This window comes from Tiliqua scincoides, chromosome 5, assembly GCF_035046505.1.
Source record: "Tiliqua scincoides isolate rTilSci1 chromosome 5, rTilSci1.hap2, whole genome shotgun sequence".
Taxonomy (NCBI): Eukaryota; Metazoa; Chordata; class Lepidosauria; order Squamata; family Scincidae; genus Tiliqua; species Tiliqua scincoides.
The window spans coordinates 8530675-8550319 of record NC_089825.1 but is presented as its reverse complement, the minus strand read 5'-3'; the positions used below and the strand labels follow the sequence as shown (position 1 = coordinate 8550319).

General features: G+C 43.9%; 1 protein-coding gene across 1 annotated transcript; it reads right to left on the bottom strand.

Moving 5' to 3' along the window:
* Positions 1–855: 855 nt before the first annotated feature.
* INSIG1 (insulin induced gene 1) lies at positions 856–18010 on the bottom strand. Its single transcript, XM_066627971.1, has 6 exons — positions 17880–18010; positions 14327–14732; positions 9177–9301; positions 7631–7797; positions 5215–5314; positions 856–3477 (listed from the first exon to the last, which is right to left on the bottom strand). The coding sequence occupies exons 1-6, from the start codon at positions 17886–17888 to the stop codon at positions 3448–3450; spliced, it is 837 nt and encodes a 278-aa protein (XP_066484068.1). The 5' UTR covers positions 17889–18010; the 3' UTR covers positions 856–3447.
* Between the last annotated feature and the right edge of the window lie 1635 nt (positions 18011–19645).

Genomic DNA, 19645 nt, shown 5'->3' with positions numbered 1-19645 from the left:
TTAAGGGTAAGGCCTGGGCATCCAGCAGAGTGTGCTGCACAGCTGCAGCCACTTGAAGGCAATAGGGCCCTCAGGGATATAAGGAGTACCTGAGGCAGAAAGGGTTTGTGGGTTTTGAAGGAGTGCAGGTTGGAGGTAGGAGAGGAGATTGATTGGGTTTATTGAATTTGGAATCTGACTGTGGATTGTGACTGGACTTGGATACCCTGATGGATTTGACTGACCTTGGACTGTAATTTGGCTTATTGGTTCTGGACTCTGATTTGGCAACTCTGATTGATGGGACTGATTTACTTGGCATCTGTGGACTGGAACTGGACTCACTTTTGCTTGCTGCACTGGTGAGTTGCACAAGGGGGACTGAGCAGCCTTAAGCGGGCACGAGGCCCAGTGATTTGGAATTTGGCAGAACATCATTGTAGCAGAAAGATAATGTGATCCCCTATTTGTGTGCACCTGCTTTTGTGAGCTTCATAAATTCTGACTCTAGCGATGAAGAGTTCTTGGGGTTTCCAGAAAACTAGAGTACTCAAACCTTTAAGTCTCTCCATTTGTTAATGACAGTGATAATGGTTCTTAATGCCACTGTTGACTGCTGTTCACTTTACATGGTTCAAATGTTATTCTGTTATAGTTTAATATTATTACACTATTTGGTTCAGAATATTTTTTTCCTTGTTTTCCTCCTCTAAAAACTAGGTGCGTCTTATGGTCAGGTGCGTCTTATGGAGCGAAAAATACGGTATTAAAATAAATGCTCGTGAACAGATGCTGGTACTTCTACTGATAGAGTTCTTGCTGTTCTCCAAAAGGATCATCATGTCTAAAAAGCCACGAGAAACAGAGTTGTGTTTTATATCTTTAATACCTTTTTTAAAAAAAAAAACCAAAGCACACACTGTTGAAACCTACTGAGTCTGACAATTAAAGGATTCCAATCCAGAATAGTGCAAGTTTGTTCCCATACGTTTCTTTGCAACACACATTCAGATCACTTTGGTGAAGATACTGTACTTACAAGAATTGGCAAGATTGAACTTCTAACATTTTGGCTGTCTTGTCAGAACACCCTTTTCTTTTCAGATCTTTACAAATACTGATTTTATGATTACATATTTACAACAGTAATTGTCCTCTTGTTTCACCTGGTATTAAGCTGTTGATATATCAAAGCAGTTCTTTGCCTTCTGCGTGATGGTACTTCAAATTAAACTACAGTCTGCTTTCATCTTACATATAAATGTTCACATATCATACTTGCTCAAGTAATACCATTGAAAATGAACTACTTACATTGGTAGAAAAAGGATACTAAATTCACCATAATGCTACTCACTTCAGTGAAACTGCTAAGCCTTTAATAACCAATGAGATTTCAAAAGTCAGGCCTTAAACCTACATTTTATTATTCTGTTAATACCAAACTTCAATGAAATTCCTTCAGAATAAGTGGTTTGCACATTACTGCTAGAAGCCTTCCTTACATTTCATTTTAAAATCAAAACATACACCTACAAGCACTTGAGTGTGCTCCAAAAAGGGTACAGCAGTGGTTCTCAAACTCACCTCTGGGAAGGCAAAACACACACATGGGAGAAGAAAACCAAGTTTCAGGGAAGGAAGAGGTCCTGCAGCAGGCAATGACAGTGGCACTTCCCTCCCAACTGCAGAAGATATAGTAGCCACTACAACTGCTATGTTAACCATGAAAGCCAATAGGCAGCAGATAATATATGGCCACAGCAGCTCTTCCCCATTATCTCCTTCCCTGAATAGGATGCCCCTGCATCTTCCAATGCCAGCACTGGTTAGTGCCTCAATCTATGAAGTCTTATACCCACAGCAGCAGGCTGCTCACAAGGATTCTGTGCTTGAAGGCCAGAGAGCAAAGGGATGCCAAGTGGAGAAATTAAGAAGGGGACCAGAGTTTGAGATACACTGTATTAGGAGGTTCCCTTAAGCAGAAACTACAGGAAGTTCTCCAACATAAGGTCTAACAGGTCACTAACTAGACTGGAAACCAGATGAAGTTGGAAATAGAGGAAAATGTAACTTCCAAATACAAGAAGGTAGCACAGTTAGAGTTCACTTGTACGCCATAACCACAAAACTAGAACATTTCTATTGAAGGGTTTAATGGAAGGTACAAACTAGTATTACTAAGAGTTATTGCTGATTTTTTTCCTCCATGCAGCACTGAAATGTTCAAACTCTTCTCTTTAATATCTCCAACAGTGTCTATTAAAGAGGAGACAAGGCTCAGATTTCTCTTAACTGTACATTGCACTTTATAAAATGCCAACGTTTGTTGGTCAACAGTGGTCTATATTAAAATGACTATTGTGCTCACCATGAAACTATTTAGAAACACCAGATGTTTAATGAAGTGACATATGCACTATTCTTTACAAAGCAATCACAGATTGCAAATTCTATAGGGTTGCAAGAACAAAACATGGTGATCACTTCAGAAGGGTACTGAAAAAAAGAGTTCTATTAGAAGCATTAAGTAATATTCTTGGCCCGCACCACTTTCTTTCACAGCAGCTATTTTTTGCATCCCAAAACCTGTCAGACTCCTAGAAAGCCCAACAGGAGTCACATCGGAATTCTCCCCTCTTCTGCTGGCAGAGCACTCTGAGAACAGGTTTTATCAGTCAAGTACTTCAGAACCTGCCAAATGGAGATGCAGTGCATAAGCCAACAAGAATGAATTTTGGCTGTGTATATCTGACATATGGAAGAGACCATAAATCAGATGAAGAGTTGACAGGCTTATTGCTTCTGTATCTACAAGATAATCTGCATCTCCCCTCCAGCCCTGCTGATTGACTACTCAACCCCTCTTATCCCAACCATAGTAGCACTCCAAATAAATTCTCCTATACCTGCTTTGCTGAAATGGGCAGGGTTCTTGCAACTCTCCTTTGTTTCAGTCAAACCTACAGAGAAGAACTTCCCAGGGGATTGTATTTATGGCTGGCATTCCTTCAAAAACACTTGAAGGATTGTACTGTTATTCTGATTACCTTTATGTTTAAAGACAACCCTATCTTCAAGGTACATTTGGATAAATACTATTCCTATTAAACCCATCCATGTACTTCACCCTTCAACAATCAACTTTCTTTGGGCACTTGCACAAAGCTTGTAGTTAAGTTTTGTTTCAAGGCTTCAAAATATGGCAGCTGGTTCAATGACTTCCACTGGACTATAGCACTCGGGAGAACTGCCATCAAGCATGACTTGCTATATGTTCACTTGGGAATGAACTCTTCGACAGAACAGCCAAGCACAAAGCCTTCTCCAAATAATCAAGGCAAGCTCTTGGCCATGCCAAGGCAAAGTGATATTTCTTCACCAGTCTTGAGAAGAAAAAAAATTCTAGTTCAGACTCAAGATCCAATCCTCATCTTGCTTTCATACAGGAACTGCAGATCCAGATACTTAGTCACTGTGCGGCTTTTCAGGAACACCCTGGAGTTAAGACAAAAAATGATATAGTTACACACACAGTATTGCAAATCAGCTGCATCCTTTTAAAGTGAGCCAAACACCACAACTTCAGTTTTCTTCCTAGTCCAAAACAGACAATACCTAGATCCTCATGCGACATTTCAAAGGGCAACCTGATAAGTTACTGATGTAAAAAATGCGAACTACAAAGCTACAGAAGTAATACTATTTCTCTGCTTCCCCCTCCCTTTAAAAAGAGAGGAGATAAAGAACAACAGCCAGATTACTGATGTAGCTGCTATAGAAAAGGAAACACCTACTTCAGTAGCCTTTAGTTCCAATGATAGCCAAGGCAGCTAAGTACCAGGTGCAAGGTTAAAGTTGAAATAAGAGCCTCCAATCATGTCAAACCAGAATCATGAAGCTAAACAGCAAGGCTTGGGTTACAACTTTTATCTTCCTCTGAGGCTGCCTGCCAAAGAGCAAGGTGGAAGAACTGCAACAAGCACTGCTTGCTTCATGTTGTTGCATTTCTGCCACTCATGCAGTGCTTACAGCATCTGAAAGCCACATCTTTGTTTTAAGCCATTCCATACTGCCTATACTTTCCTATAGAGTTTCGCCACCTAAGTGTACGCTAAACAGAAGATCATGAACAAGGCTACTGGTTGTACTTTCCTGAAGCCTGTGTTATTGGGGTTCTCTGTACACCACCTTTCATACCCATGAGAGCAGAAAATAATGAAATCTTCTGGCTACTGCTGGTCTTCAAGTTGTGATAGCCCCAATTTTAACTGACCCCATTAAATGACTACCAGAAAACTTAACAGAAGGTGCCAGTTACAGCTGTCAGGTATAATGCCATCAGCTCATCAGGTATAAAGCTTATGTAATCAGGTATGTGAAGCATAGGCCTCAAACTTGTACATGAAAGGGATGCAGCAAAAGGATGGGCCTCATTTTTCTAGTGCAGAAGAGTATTTTCATAAACTCAGTACAGGCACCTCTTGTTTTACGTTGGGGGGTCATGCTTTTAAAAATTGGTGCACATTTCAAAAATGCATAAATGAAGAATATTTAACATAAGAATGTCATGTGAATGGTACAGGTTAGGGGAATCTGCCCTATGTGTTCCATCATAGAACTCTGAGCACAAGAGGTTTTCTTTGCATTTACTGATGTCCCTGACTGAGCACTTTTCTCAGCACTGTCTGAATGGTACAAGTGGTGCTCCCATGTAAGACCAACATTCAATACATGCTCTCCTCTTTGAAGGTGGTGAAGCCCATCTAATTTCACATCACCTGCTATTGCTTTTGTGCTTTTTTAGCTTTAGGCTCCTCAGACATTTTTCAGACATGGTTGATGGGAAAAAAAGAATTTCACTGTTATGAATGGATAACAGCTGAATATGCCAGAGTACACAGATGCTGGGTGTTGCTATTAAAGTGTGTTCATCTAAAAATGTCAAATCAAACATGTTGTAAGACAAGAGGTTCTTGTATGATCTCTGGAGATTCTTAAAGAACATCATTTTAAAAAGGGGTATTTTAAGTGAATACAAGCAGCTGAGCAATTAGAAGGAACTTTTCTGTTTGCAGGCATCCTAGTCCATAGACTGCAATGATGTACTTCAGGGCATACCCTTGCAAAGAACCTGCTATTCCTAGAAAAAATAACCAAAGAAACAAATTACCATCTAAGATAGGACTGACTAAGGCTTAACTAATTATATAGGTGAATGAAGATCATTATTACCATTGCCAGTTGCCGCCCTATATTTCCTACAGTCACACCTCCTGAGAAAAATATACATGGCAGCCAAGACCGAATGTAAAGGAAATCGGGAGATGTATATCTGAGGACAAGAGAAAAAAAGGTTAGAAGTGCTACTGTTTCACTGTCTGATGATCTTTTATATTTGCCTACAATTGTATGAAAAAATGGCCATAATGTCAGTTTGGATACTGATCTTCCTTATCTTGTCAACAGTTTACAAACAAATACTTGGTTAATGTATTTCATGGTTTTATTTACCAAGGCTTTATTTCATTGTCTCTGTAGTGGAATAACTTTTGTGTAGTCCAGTGTTTAAGGTTTGTCCCCCACTGTACCACTTTTCATGGTCCACCTATTGCAAGTACCACCAGAAAGTTAACTGGCTACAATGTCATCACCAGTTACTTTCAAATTGGGAGGCCACATGCAATGCAACACACACTAGTAAGAGGCTCAGGACGGATGGGAGGGCTTTTCTGAACATGCAAGAAGTGCACACTGGAGCTCTACCTGTGGAGTCGAATTTCCTACTACTGCTTGTTTCATTGCAAGTTGCTGCCATACAAGGATCTGGGGGTCCCGTGAGTACCACCAGGTACCACCTTAAGTACCGCTAGTGTACAAGTACTCCTGGTTGAGAAACAATGGTCTAGTCAAGTGCTATTTGAGTAGAAAAAAATCTTAGAGAAAATTGTATTTAGCAGTACAGGAATAGGGAAAAAGACACGCAATGCCTTCTGTCCCTAGCCTCATCTTGCTACTCATTTCTTAACATACCCAAAACCAAAGTTAAAAACTACTTAATGGTTTGGTTTCATATATACATTCTGGTCTCTATTACTCACGACACTATCACCACTATTGCAGCCCAATCCTATCCCCTGCCACCAGTGCAATGCAGCTGCTCTAAACAGGAACATGCTGCATTCTATGGTGGTGGGAAGGGAGTAACCCAAGGGCAAATGGGAGACAAGGAAAAATAATTTTTACTTGCCTCTGAGTAGGCCCTGCAGCCACCAGTGGGTCTCCAAGGACATACCCCACCTGTTTTCATGGTGTGTGTCCAAGGAAGTTTACAAAAGAGGGGATAAGACCCAGCATACACCACTGCCACCAGATCCATTCCCTCCTACCCCCCTGGTTCCTCCACCTTCCTTGCCCAGAAACACCCCATCCTTTCCACTGTCCTCTACCACTGCCAACTCACTGGTAGTGAGTGTTCTTACCACCAGCCTGCACACCTAGCCACCAGCCATTGTCTAGCGGCCTCATTGAGCTCACCAGCATCATTACACTTTGTCAGTGGAACACGTGTTTCGCTGGTAGACAGGACTGGGCTGTCAATGTGCATTGTGCTTTACATATAGTCAGAGTTCCTGTCCTGAAGCGCTTACAAGTTAGATATTGACACAAGAAAAGAGGGAGGGAAGGCAGTGGAACAGGGGTAAACAAAGGACACGTATCCAATAGTTTCCATTATGTAAGGAAGCTTCACTACTATAAGGCAGTGTTTCTCAAACTCTGAGGGAGTTTTACTCAGTAAGTCTTGGTGGGGGATGGGTTAAGGCAGTGGCACAATCCCCAGGATCATGTTGCTAAGGGGGCGGGGCACTTTGGACTTGCTTTTTAAAGGCAGGGCTGCAGCAGGCTGCAGGTAGTGTGGGGAGCCCTGCACAGCCCTCTGTAGTGCTCGCCAAGGCTTGGAACGTTCAGAAACAGCAGGAGCAAAGCAGGGAAACCTTTACACGAACTGGTGGGTCATGACCCACAAGTTTGAGAACCACTGCTATAGGGGAAGAAGGCATGGTGCCAAAACTTTCATGAAAATGCTGTCTTAAGAAGGATTTGAAGTAGTGTTTGAGAACATAGGTGTTCTGGATGGCAGTTCCAAGCCTAATGGACAACAAGCAAGAAACCTCTGGATGACTGGAGAAGTCAAGGCCATGAACAGGAGCACTGCATGATATTGGAGCTGATAGGCAGGAAGTGGTGAGGCCACAGAAGGAGCAGAAAGGCAGAGGCAGATTCTCTAAATATTGTAAAACAAGCAGCAAAGCAATTTGACAAAAAGCTGAATATAAGAAATAAGGAGTCAAAGCCAAGTCAAGCGTGCAAGTCTGTTCTACAGGGTGTATGTCAACATTATCAATGATCCTGAAGAACGTACAAGGAGAGGAGAGCTGGGGAGAAGATCTTTGACATGTCTTTGACATGCCATGCTTGAGACTAAGCATCCAGGCTATACATGATAACTAAATGGAATCAACACAGGATGGATAGATTTCCCTTCATTTTTTTAGCAAAGGAACAAGCACATACATTTACTGAATATAATGCAAGTATAACTGCTATTCATATTTTTATAAAAGGAAAAATTAAGATGCAACATACTTACTGATAAACTCCATTATAGACAAGAAACTGGGTTATCAGAGTAGCTACAAAAGCTATTGTAATTCCAAGTCCAAGCCCACTTCTTGAACGATCAAATGTCCACCAGAGGCCCAATGACAAAGCTGCTAATGTCAAGGAGAGCTGAACATTGTTGGCAAAATCCAATTTCTAAGAAGAAAAAAGCTAAGGAAAATGCTATGACCTTGCAAGAAAGTTTTGGACAAGTTTCTTCTTGCTCCCCCACAAAAGACTTCATACCTGTCAAATTATTCATCTACTTTGAAGCTATAAGGCAGTATCTGCAACACCACATATTTCCTTTGTCTCTTATTAACACCACTTTTGTACCATACTGTTTATAGAACACAAATGCACAGATCACTACAGGCAGGGAACAGAAGCATATTCAAAGTATCTCCTTCCTAGGTACTCCAGCCTACAGGGAACAATTTCTCCAGTGTGTATCCCAAAATGAAGAGGAACATTATGGAAAAGTCAGTAGCTTATGGGATGCTGATTTTGTACTTTCATTCCACCTTTAATGGAGAATGAAGTCCTAGGATAGGGATGTCAAACTCACAGAGGGCCAAAGTTAGCATTCATGGTGCCTGCTGAGGGTCGGAAATGACATCATTAAGCAGATGATGGTCTGAAATAAGCACTTTGTTCTCACATAGAAACTCACCAGCTGCAGAAATGTGCAAATATTGTTCATATTTTCAAGATATGAGAGCACTCAATCACCACACTAGAGAACCTAATTGTATCAGGGGGTGGATAAATAGCTTTCGGGGGCCACATTCGGCCTATGGGCCTTTTTTGATGCCCCTGCCCTATTTGGGGGAGGGGGAGAAGAAAGACATTAATGATCTTCACTATGTATAAGTGAAAGAAGAGAGCTGTGTAGCTCACCTGTCATAGACTCTAGCAGCAAATTATCACTGGCATGTGCGACCGGTGGCACAACAAAAATTTCAAGTTCTACCCAAAGACCCTAGTTCCGTTATTTTATAAAGGATGTTTTAACCCATTATATTTAAAGTCAATACCCATTCTTGGACCACACATAAAATGAGTATTAACAACCCCAATTCTCATTACTTGGCTGCCTTAGTGGTGATGTTTGCAACACAGCAGATAAAAACAGCAAGTGGGGCAGAGAATTCATCCTACCTTACTTACCATCTAAGTCACTGCACAGGAACAACTAATCTGCTATACACTGGGAACCCAGAAAGCCGTTACAATGTTTCTTTAGAACAGATCTTGCATGAAAGGTCTGCAGAACCTCTGCCAAAGGTAGAATCAAAGTTTAACTCTAACCCAGTGCAATAGCTAATAGGGCCAGGTTGCCAAACATAAACCCATTTTAAGTGAATTCAAAAAAGCTAGTGCACAATTAAGATTTTTTAAAATTCATTCATTTCTCCACTTCAAAATCACCTTTAGCTGCAGGTATTTCGGTACTGCATGAAAGGAACTTAAAATAATCCACTGTACAGTAATTACACCAGACTCAGACATTAAGTAGACCACTTCAAGGATACAGCACTTGCATGGTTAATGCCAACGAAGACTGCTATACATCTCATTACACTGGCCCATTCCCGCTTGAATTTGTGAGGTTCACCAAGGTGACTGTCAATACAGGGATACAGCAGGCCAATAACAGCTGCAACAGAAAGAGACAAATGGTTCAAATGTTACTGCACACAGTACTCTTAGACACATGACAGTCTCAAAAAGCTGGAAACAGCTTTAGAAACATGTCAAGGTATTTGAGAAATGTGAAAAAGAATCTCATAATGAGAAGATAGAATGCTTCACGTATTCTCATGTAATATGTTACAAGGTGTGGTCTTAAAAATCACAGGGATACCAAGCATGCTCCACACTGCAGGGGACCACGCTTGCTATCTTCATGAAGTTTGCCAACCCTAAGAGGGCAACAGTTACTGCCACTGGGAATGAGATTGAGACTCAAAGTCCCCCTCACACTTTCATCTTCCCTTTCCTAATGAACTGTAGCACATGCTAGAGCTAGCTCTCATTTTCAGATCAACATACACTCCCCAGGTGGGAGGAATTTCCCCTTGCAACTATCAAGTCATTCCATTACCATAAGGCAGATGAATTTCAACATTTCATGCCATGGCATAATCAATTAAAATGATTCCCACTCTATCCCACAGACTCAAATGAGCCTATAACATTTTAGGAGTTGGCACTGCAATATGGAAACAAGTCCTTTGTGTTAACACAAAGATAACCTTTGCTGGAAATCCCTTTATTCTTCCCAAGTCATACAGCAGACTGTGCTCACCAGTAAGAAAATGGTTACCAACTCACTCTGCATTCACTTGAGCATATGACTAGGGGAGAACCACCATAAATGCTATAAAACATTTTTTAACACCTTGTGACAATTTAATAGCTTTTATATGCCAAAGCCTGGGATAAAACACAGTTCATTGGCTTACCTTTTGAGTCTACCCAAAAACCTTGCAAGTTCCCATGTTCAAATAATTGCAGTAACCTTGATAGTACAAAAATAATTTTTGTATTAAAGCAGGGGTCTCCAAACCCTGGCCTGGGGGCAGATGCAGCCTGCAGAGAGCCTCTATCTGGCCAGCCATTGATCCCCTGAGAGCCTCTGACCTGGTTGACCAAACACAACCAGAGTTGTGGGGTGGGGGAATCGGGGTTCATTTAAGTGTGTGCGCTTTATTTCTTGGGCGGTGTTGGTGGTTGGAGAAATGCTGGACATTTGAGTCCATTCATTCATATATTTAAGTTCCCTCCAATTTATTTAAATTTTATGTTTAATTTTTTCTCTGGTCCTCATCATCGCACCAGATATTTGATGCAGCCCTTCGGCCAAAAAGTTTAGAGACCCCTGTATTAAAAAATGGCATTTTTGTTCCTTGCCATGTAAACAGAACTTCTGAAACCACTAATGGAAGCAATACCAAGTTCTAAACAGTGCAAATTCTTGCTAGCTGCCCTTAACTTTGGGTTCAGCAATTCTTCCAGATATTCTACAGATAACAATTAAGCTTTTATTCAGAACACACACAAATACCCTTTAAAAGATTTGTTCATATGGAACACATTTATACACCACTAATTTTTTTTGTTTTTTAATTCAAGCTTCAGGCATTTGTTTACTCACTGGTATTTTATGAGCATTTTCTTTTGTTAACAGGTACATACTGTCATAGCACAGAACTAGAACATATTTTTAAGTGATTAACCATTGTTTTTGCTATTCCCCAGAAGTCATTTTGACTTGGTAGTTTAGTTGGTTACAAGAAACTCTAAGGCCAGGAGTATTCTGTGTTAGCATACAGACTACTTGAAATAGAATCAAGTCACCACAAAGAGGCCATCTCAGGGGTGTCCAAATCATCAGGAGGGCTACATCATCTCTCTGACACTGTGTCAGGGGCCGGGGGGAAAAAAAGAACTAACTAACATTGCAAATTTGAATAAATTTACATAAATGAATATACTGGAGATGGAACTTATATGAACAAATGAAGGTCTTGCAATAGCTCAAGGCCTATAAAAGGCCTTGGACAAAGCAAGGCCAGCCATTCCTTTGCTGCCACTGCTGCATCACAGATGTGAAACAGCAAGCAGTGGAGGGAGCCCTCATCGCACAGCTCACGCAAGAGGGTGAACAGTTGGCCGTCAAGCTGAGAGCAGTTGCATCAGACCAGCACAGGCTCCAGCAAGTCTCTGGAGCTCCAGAGGCTCATTGGAGACTGGGGGCTCCCTGAGGGCAAGACTGGGAGTCCTTGAGGGCTGGAAGTGGCCCCAGGGCCAGGGTTTGGGCACCCCTGTTCTACCTCACAACAACAACAACAACAACAGTATTTATATACCGCTTTTCAACTAAAAGTTCACAAAGCGGTTTACAGAGAAAAATCAAATAACTAAATGGCTCCCTGTCCCAAAAGGGCTCACAATCTAAAAAAGGGCTCCCTGTCTAAAAAAGGGCTCACCATCCCACATGGGTGGAAGAACTGAGGGAAGGGAAGTTTTGGTATGACAAACTTCTATATCAAGATGCCCTATCCGACAATGACTTGGAAAATCCACACAGAAAGAACTATTGTGCAGAAAGCAGCTCTACATGTTTAGTTACAACAGCAGCAATGCAAGCTAATACAATGAAGACCAATTTTGACAGGCTGCTGTGATAGCCTGAGTAGACCAGGATTTGTTCTGCCTGCTATCACAGGAGCCATACAAAAGTAGGAACAAAAGTCAGTGTCCTTGCAATAGCTAGCCAAAGTTAACTTCTTTCCCCATACTGAAAAAATAGGCTGAGGAATAACTGCATATCTGAAGCCACTCAGTTTTTGGTAGTGCAAGAGGCAAGTTCCAACAGTAGCTCTGTCTGTCTAATACTGGAGAGCAGCATGAATGCTTTCATGTCTGAGAATACTTGAATTAGACAGAACTTTAGGCCATTTCTGCCCAACGTTGCATATACGCAACAGGGATGAAATGTGTACACCTGTGGGCTGGGCAGAAATAGGTTAAAGTAGCAAGTCAATTACTGTGAGGGGGAAATTCAGAAGCCATATTATGGCTATGGATGGACTGTCCTTGAATGAAAATCCCTGTACAGTCATAATTTTACTGGATAGTCTTGAGAAAGTCTCATGTCCTTCTCAGTCCTGGATTTCCATCTGTCACATGGGAATAAAAGTGACCTGCCTCACATAATATGGATGAAGAGGTCTTGCACATTAGGGGCACTACAAGAGCCAGTGTGAGGTAGTGCTGGATTAGGAGCAAGGAAACCCAGTCAATTCCCACTCAGTCATGAAGCTCACTAATTACCTCACAAGGTTGATGGGATGGGAAGAACATAGTACCACTGATTCTGAGAGAAAGGTTGGAATAAAAATGTAACAAACCGCTTGTTTTGTTACACCAATTCACAAGTTCATTTTATACTTTGAATTTGGAACCTAAATTGTATTGTTTCATAGAAGAGACCTACAAGGTCATCTAGTCCAACCCCCCCTGACTGCAGTAGGAAATCCTCCAAGAGCATCTCCAGCAGGTACTTGCCAAGCCTTTGCTTGAAGATCTCCAATGAGGGAGAATCCACCACCCCCTCTGCAATCTGTTCCACTGCAGAACTGCCCCGACCGTCAATAATTTCTTCCTGACATCCAGCTAGAATCTCCTCTCTTGCAGTTTGTAACCATTTCCAAACCAGTTATTTCCAGATATGGTTCAGAGCTTGAACAAATGCTTTGTCAGCCTAAATATCCAATAGGAAATAACATCCATATTTATCAGCAATGCCTCTATTACACCAAATTGCTATTTTGGACTTGGTGATTAAAGGGTACCAGCAATGCAAAGATATATTCTAGGGACTGTTCTCCTCTGGGTCTTTTCTTTAACATTTTAAATGCACAGTCGGTTAGGGTTTGAAAAGCAAACACTGCTGTAGGATCTGCAGTGCTTACATTATTTAAATTTAATATTTAAATTAATCAAATTATTTAACTTAATCAAGCCTAGTTGTGTTAAAAACACCATTCTGGAGCGGTTTGCATCTACCATAAAGCATATAGCAGTTAAATTTTTGGAATTTCCACTATACAACAGGAAGTCCCTATTTTAGTTGAGCAGTCTATCTAGTGCTATTCTACAGCTCTGGGGCAAAAAGAATTCTGCTAGCAAGTGAATTACTGCAGCTGCTGTTAGAATAGGCACCTAGCCAAGCTTCACTTCCCCTCCTCTCTAGTCACCACATGTGACTTCCTTGTTTTTGATTCTAAGTATGTGGCATGTTCACACAGGCAGCCAATAAGAACAGAAACATGCAGCTCACCAGTTTCAAACAAGAGCCAATGAGAAGGCAGATGTGGTGATGAGTCATGCCAGCTCCTGTGTTCGAACTTGACAAACAGCTAGACTCTGCAAAAGCAAAGCCTTCTCTGCTTCCAGGACTGACCACAATACTAACTTCCAAAGCAATCAGTCTATTAAGGGAACATGCTGCACACAAATCAGTCTTTTCTAGGCAGTTATGGGCTTATGACAGAATATACAGTGTATGGTATTAAACACACCTTTATACTGTTAAAAATATGGTCACTTCAAAGTGATCACTCTGAAGAGCTTCAAAGACTGGTGCACACGGCACCATGTCTAGCAACAAGCTAAACCAAACACCAATACAGCCAAGTACAAAGCAACTAGAGCACTGGTTCTCAAACTCTCAGGGCATTCTGAGGACCAGGGTAAGTCTTTGTGGGGGTGGGGTGGAGAGCAGCAAGGATCCCCAGGGTCATGCCACTGTGGGGGACCTAGGGGCTTTTTTCTAACATACCCGAGTCCCTGCAATTGGGAAACCGTAAGTGGGTTGAGATAGCATTTTGTCAGTGTTTAGAGGTGCAGGGAACCTTGCAGAGGGCTCTGCGGGGCTCCCCACAGCCACCAGATCCTGGTAGGGACTCAGTCATATTAAGAAAGTCCTAGGTCCCCTGCAGTGGCGTGATCTTTGGGATCGCATCACTGACTTCCCCCTTTCCACACCCCTTAAGGCAACCGCATTTGTTCTCAGGATGGTGGGTTGCAACCCACCAGTTTGAGAACCACTGATCTAGAGGAATCTCTAATATCTTAAATTACTAAGCAGCCATCAGTCAACTCAGTGACTCACCTGCTGCTGTCCCACAGCAAGGGGGCACCCACCAAGCAGAGGAGAAGATTGTAGACATGACTTCCTCAGGAAAGAGGGTTACATTCCTCTGGATTTGCAGCAAGTTCAGCACCAGTGCCAGGAAAGTGCCAACAGTGAAGAGCACTAGACTCCGCTGCACTACGTCCTTGCTCAAGTTCAGGTTGCTGCTGGAGCCACTGCTGAGGCTGGAGCCACTCAAGTTCCGTGCTCTATGGCCCACTAGCATGAGGGGAGAGCCTGAGACAGAAGAGCTCAACATTTCGCCCACCTTGACAGCCAGCCCTGTAGCAGTTCCACCTAAGGGTGTCTTATGCCTTCCCCTCACAGTACAGGAACAACTCCAAGTATGATCCTCCAGTCTGGGAACTGTTTTCTCCATTAGGTTCTGAAATATGCGTAACAAAACCATTAGTGCCAATAGACAGTCAAACAGACAAGTTATGTAGTTAAAAAACCCAAATGCTTCTTTTTTCTCTACCATAAAGTGTAGGAAGCTTCTTTATAAAGGAAAGTTATGCCAGGGCAAGACAGAAAGCCTGCTAGTCAAACAAAGGAATAATATCCAGGAGCATATATCCATGTTCTCTAGGAACTGAAGGTATACCATAACCCTTTCTGAACAGTGCATCACACAAGCAATAAGAGCTTTGTAGGCAAATCCCACTACTGTTGTCAGAACAATAAAGTTCAAGAGTCTAAGGGAGTTTTACTTCCAAGTCAAGATGGAAGTCAATACAAGCTCTGAACAAAGTCAAGCTCCTTTGATAGATACATCTTAGGGCAGTTCTTCTGTATGCCTGTTCTAGTGCAGTGGTTCTCAAACTTTTAGCATTGGGACCCACTGTTTAGAATGAGAACCTGTCAGGACCCACCAAAAGTGATGTCATGACCAGAAGTGACATCATCGAGCAGGAAAATTTTTTAACAATTCTAGGCTGCAATTGTATCCACATACAGTCAGGAGTGAGTGCCACTGACTATCACTATTAAAAGCATATACAAGCAGACTGTTAAAAGTACAGATCTGCCACATTTCCCCAAATGCAGTCACATACCATGGGAGCATCAAGTCTAATATATTAAAAATGAAAAGTTGAAATGAATGGGGACCCACCTGAAATTGGCTCGCAACCCACTGTTTGAGAAACACTGTTCTACTGCATTATACTAAAGTCCTACCATACCTTATAGGGCTGTTCTAAAGATCACCTGGCATTTAGTGTTCAAAGAACTAAACTTATATTATAAAGTATAACTTCTACAACTACATAAAGCATTTTGGAAAGTGAGCGTGATGCATATTTGCAAAGACTTGGCCTAACATCCTAATCTCAAATGAACAAGTAAAATTATCTTTGAGAATCCAGTGGCCAGTTTTGTTGCAGGTTCTCCTTTGCATTACTGGAAAACGCTTTCCCCAACAGCATCACCACATTTACATTTTCAGGATAGAAATTTTGCCAACACTTCCCTTAGCCCATCTAACCCACAACCTATTCCCTAAAAGAAAGAAACCTTGGAGAAGTGTCACTAAGATCTTTTGAGTCTTTTTATGCATGTTATACAGAATTCATCCAGGACAAATTCTGCCCTCTCATATACAGAATTTGTATTAGGTCATCAAAAGGATGTGCTCAAGTCTATTAAAGGCTATATAATTAAGAGCAACACAAATACAGTAGTCTCAAAGATTACTTGGTCAATCAACACAACATTAAGACTGCCAACTGGGAGGCCCTTTGAAGACCTACTGGATTACTGCTACTGCTTTTGAGGTATCTAAAGTCAGGACAGCAGCAGTTTCTTTTAGGGAAGATTTCCATTTACTGGATATTAGTCCTTTCCCCATCTGTTACTAGAGCTACTTCTTCTATTTTCAACCTTTGTTAGAAACTGTGGGAATAACAAAAGAAGATATTCCCAGGCAAGGGACTGTTTATTACAGAAAGGTCATTATCAGTCATGAACCCCATATTTCCTACAGAACTGAGCCTGACAACTCTTCTCCCACCCCCCATGACTCTCAAACAGATTCTTCTATGTGAACAGAGGGACAACAATTTGGGGAAGATTTCACATGACAGAAGCTAGATTTTCATGAGGGCTGAGGGTATCTACTGTATTGCTTCCAAGTTGAAAAAAAATTGTGAACTCCCCCCCCCCAGTACCCACTCACTTTCTGGGCTGTTCTAGGTATGTTGCTGGATTAACCTTTCAGTGCAACTGCTTGATAAATTAGCATGCATGTGTCCCCTATATAAAAGGGGGTCCACTATCCCTCCTCCTCTGGATGGCCTGAGGCTCCTGTCAAGTAGCTCTAACCTCATAACTAGCAAGGCTGTGCATTTTTAAGTTTTGGCAATTCACCTCCTCTGAGGTTAGAACAGTACACACTTAGAAGCAAGTTCCATTGGACCCCATGGAAGCTACACCAGATTCAGAACCCAATCCTATGCGTGCCTACTCAGAAGTGAGTCCCATTAGTCAATGGGGCTTACTCCCAGGTAAGTGTGGATAAGACTGCAGCATAAAACACACATAGGACAGACCTGCTGGAGTACCAGTTTCCCAGACACTACAGTTGCTGCTTACATGGGTGGTGTGATAACACGGGGCCTCAGATTCCCACCCTTCAATGCTGATCTCCCCCCATCTATAGAAACACACAGGTTTTACAATAAGTACACGTTGGTGTGTACTAAGGTGGCCAAATTTGCTTAATACATATAAGAGCCACATACAATAAAAATTCAGATGTTTGTGAGCTGCAATATTTAAGAAGCATTTGCATTCTTAAATATATTTACTCACAATGAACTAATATTAACACATTTCTGCCCAGCCCACAGGCGTATACATATGTTGTGCATATGCAACATAGGGCAGAAATGGTTTTTAAGCCATCTCTGCATACACGCAACAGGGATCAAGTTTAAACTTACATTTTAATCCAGTGATCGCTCAGCTTACACCTGGCAAATAATTCCAAAGGTTGAACATTTCTTATTAACCCTTTAGACTAATTGTGATGCAAAAAAGGAGCACACCCCACATACTTCCACAAGCCACACATTACATGGAAAAAGCCACATGTGGCTCAGGATACATATGATTATACATGGGGGGGGGGGGAGATCTTCGGTGCTGCCACTCTGGATCTGACACACCACCTCCTCCAACAGTGGTCCCAACCCAGATACTCTCCCCACAAGCCTCCTTCTTTAGGACAGACTTGGAGAAGACCTGAACACAGATAGAGGGGGAGGACTAAGAGCGAGGGGGAGGACCCTCCCTCACCCCACAGCCACAGGGGCTGCTGTGAAGGAGCCTGAGAGCAGCAGCCCTGGTGACTGGAGCCCAGCCCAGCCAGCATTCATACTGGAAGCCACTGATGGGGGGGGAACAAAGTCATCCAGCATGACAGCCACAGATAGACTGCCTCGGGCCATGGAGGCTCCACTTAGTACTCCTGGCTAACAGCACCCCGGGGGGGGTAGTGGAGGAGGCGACAGCGGGACCCTCCTGCCCCTACCTGCTCCATCCGCCGCCGCCCCGTGAAGCCAGCCGAATCCCTCCGTCCTCCCTGTGGCCGCCAGCCCGCCACGGCACAGGTTAAAAGGCTCCTGAGGAGGCCGCCCGGCCGTCACGTGACGCGCTCCCGACCTACCCGCGTCCACGCGGCCAGCCACCGCCCGAGCCCCGCCCACTTCGCTCCTCGGGCGCTGACGGAGGGAGGCGAGGCGCTCGCTCGGGTAGCCCCAGGAACCACATTTCGGTCTGGTGAGGCCGCCCAGCCAATGGGAGCAGGGCGGCCCATATGACGTCAGGGACACACCACCCGCCCCTCCCCCCTCAACTGACAGCTCCGGCGCGCGCTGGCGGGGCGGGGCTTGTGGGAAGTGGGAGGGAGCGGGGTTTCTTATCAGTTGGCGGCGCGCGCGCGAGCGAACGCGGGTGGGCGTCTGAGGCGCTCGCGCGCGCCCCTCCCCCCCACACAGTGCGCCGTGTGGCACAGGACGTTCTATCCCCGCAACGGCCAGCTCGGGAGCGCGCTGTGTCAACAACCGCCCCTTCCCCCCAGCCTGCGCGTGACGCCCAGCTGCGTGACTCGCTTCCCCTGCCCCCCAACGCCTTCAACTGTCGGCTGAGGAGGGGGGAGGGGCTGCTCAACCCTTCGCCCTCTGCTCATAGTCAGGCTGACTGGGGACAAGGGGGGCAGAGGGCCTGTGCCTTTGAGCAGTGTACAAAAGGGAATGGGGGAAGTGGCAGCTCCACATGGCAGGGAAGCGGTGAGGTGGGGAGGCAGGTGGGGCAGAGCCTCCCCACTGGAGTCGGTGAGGCGCTTAAGCACACTCAACTCACGCGCTTTGCCTCACCTCACTTCACTTTTCTAAGGACTCCAGTGGGGAGGCTCTGCCTCACCTGTCTCGCCTCACACCGCAGCACTGCTTTTCAAAGGACTCCAGTGGGGGAGGCTCTGCCTCACCTGTCTCACCTCACACAGCGGCACTGCTTTTCTAAGGACTCCCGTGGGGAGGCTCTGCCTCACACGATGGTGGCACTTTTCGAAGGACTCCGGTGGGGAGGCTCTGCCTCACCTGTCTCGCCTCACACAGCGGCACTGCTTTTCAAAGGACTCCAGTGGGGGAGGCTCTGCTTCACCTGTCTCGCCTCACACCGCAGCACTGCTTTTCAAAGGACTCCAGTGGGGAGACTCTGCCTCACCTGCCTCCCCACTCACCACATGTCTCTACTATGCTGAGCTGCACTTTCCCACCATCCCTCTTCTATACAATAGCTGGTATAAGCACTCTGACCCCCTTTGTATCTGATCATCCTACTCATCAGCCACCTCAGGGTGCTGGGAAAGAGGCAGAGAGTCCTCCTTCTCCTCCTGACTATTTGTGTTTGGTTCATTGCACTCCGTGAGGGGAAAATGCTGCTGCGCAGCCTGATTCTTCATCTCACACACACACACACACACACACACACACACACACACACACACACACACACACACACAGGATTCATCTCACTCACACACACACACACACACACACACACACACACACACACACACACACAGGATCCCGAATGCCCTGAGGGTGGAATGCCACATCAGCTGTGACAGTGGAGAACAAGCCAGCCTTGCTTTTTGCACCAGGGAATGAACGGTACAGGCAATGTCCATTTACCAAATGACAACGTCATGGTTAGCTGTGTTTGCACCCATTGGGCCCTTTCTAACATGATCTTTGCAGGAGCTGCTCCAGTGCAGCATCCAGGGAGATACTGCAG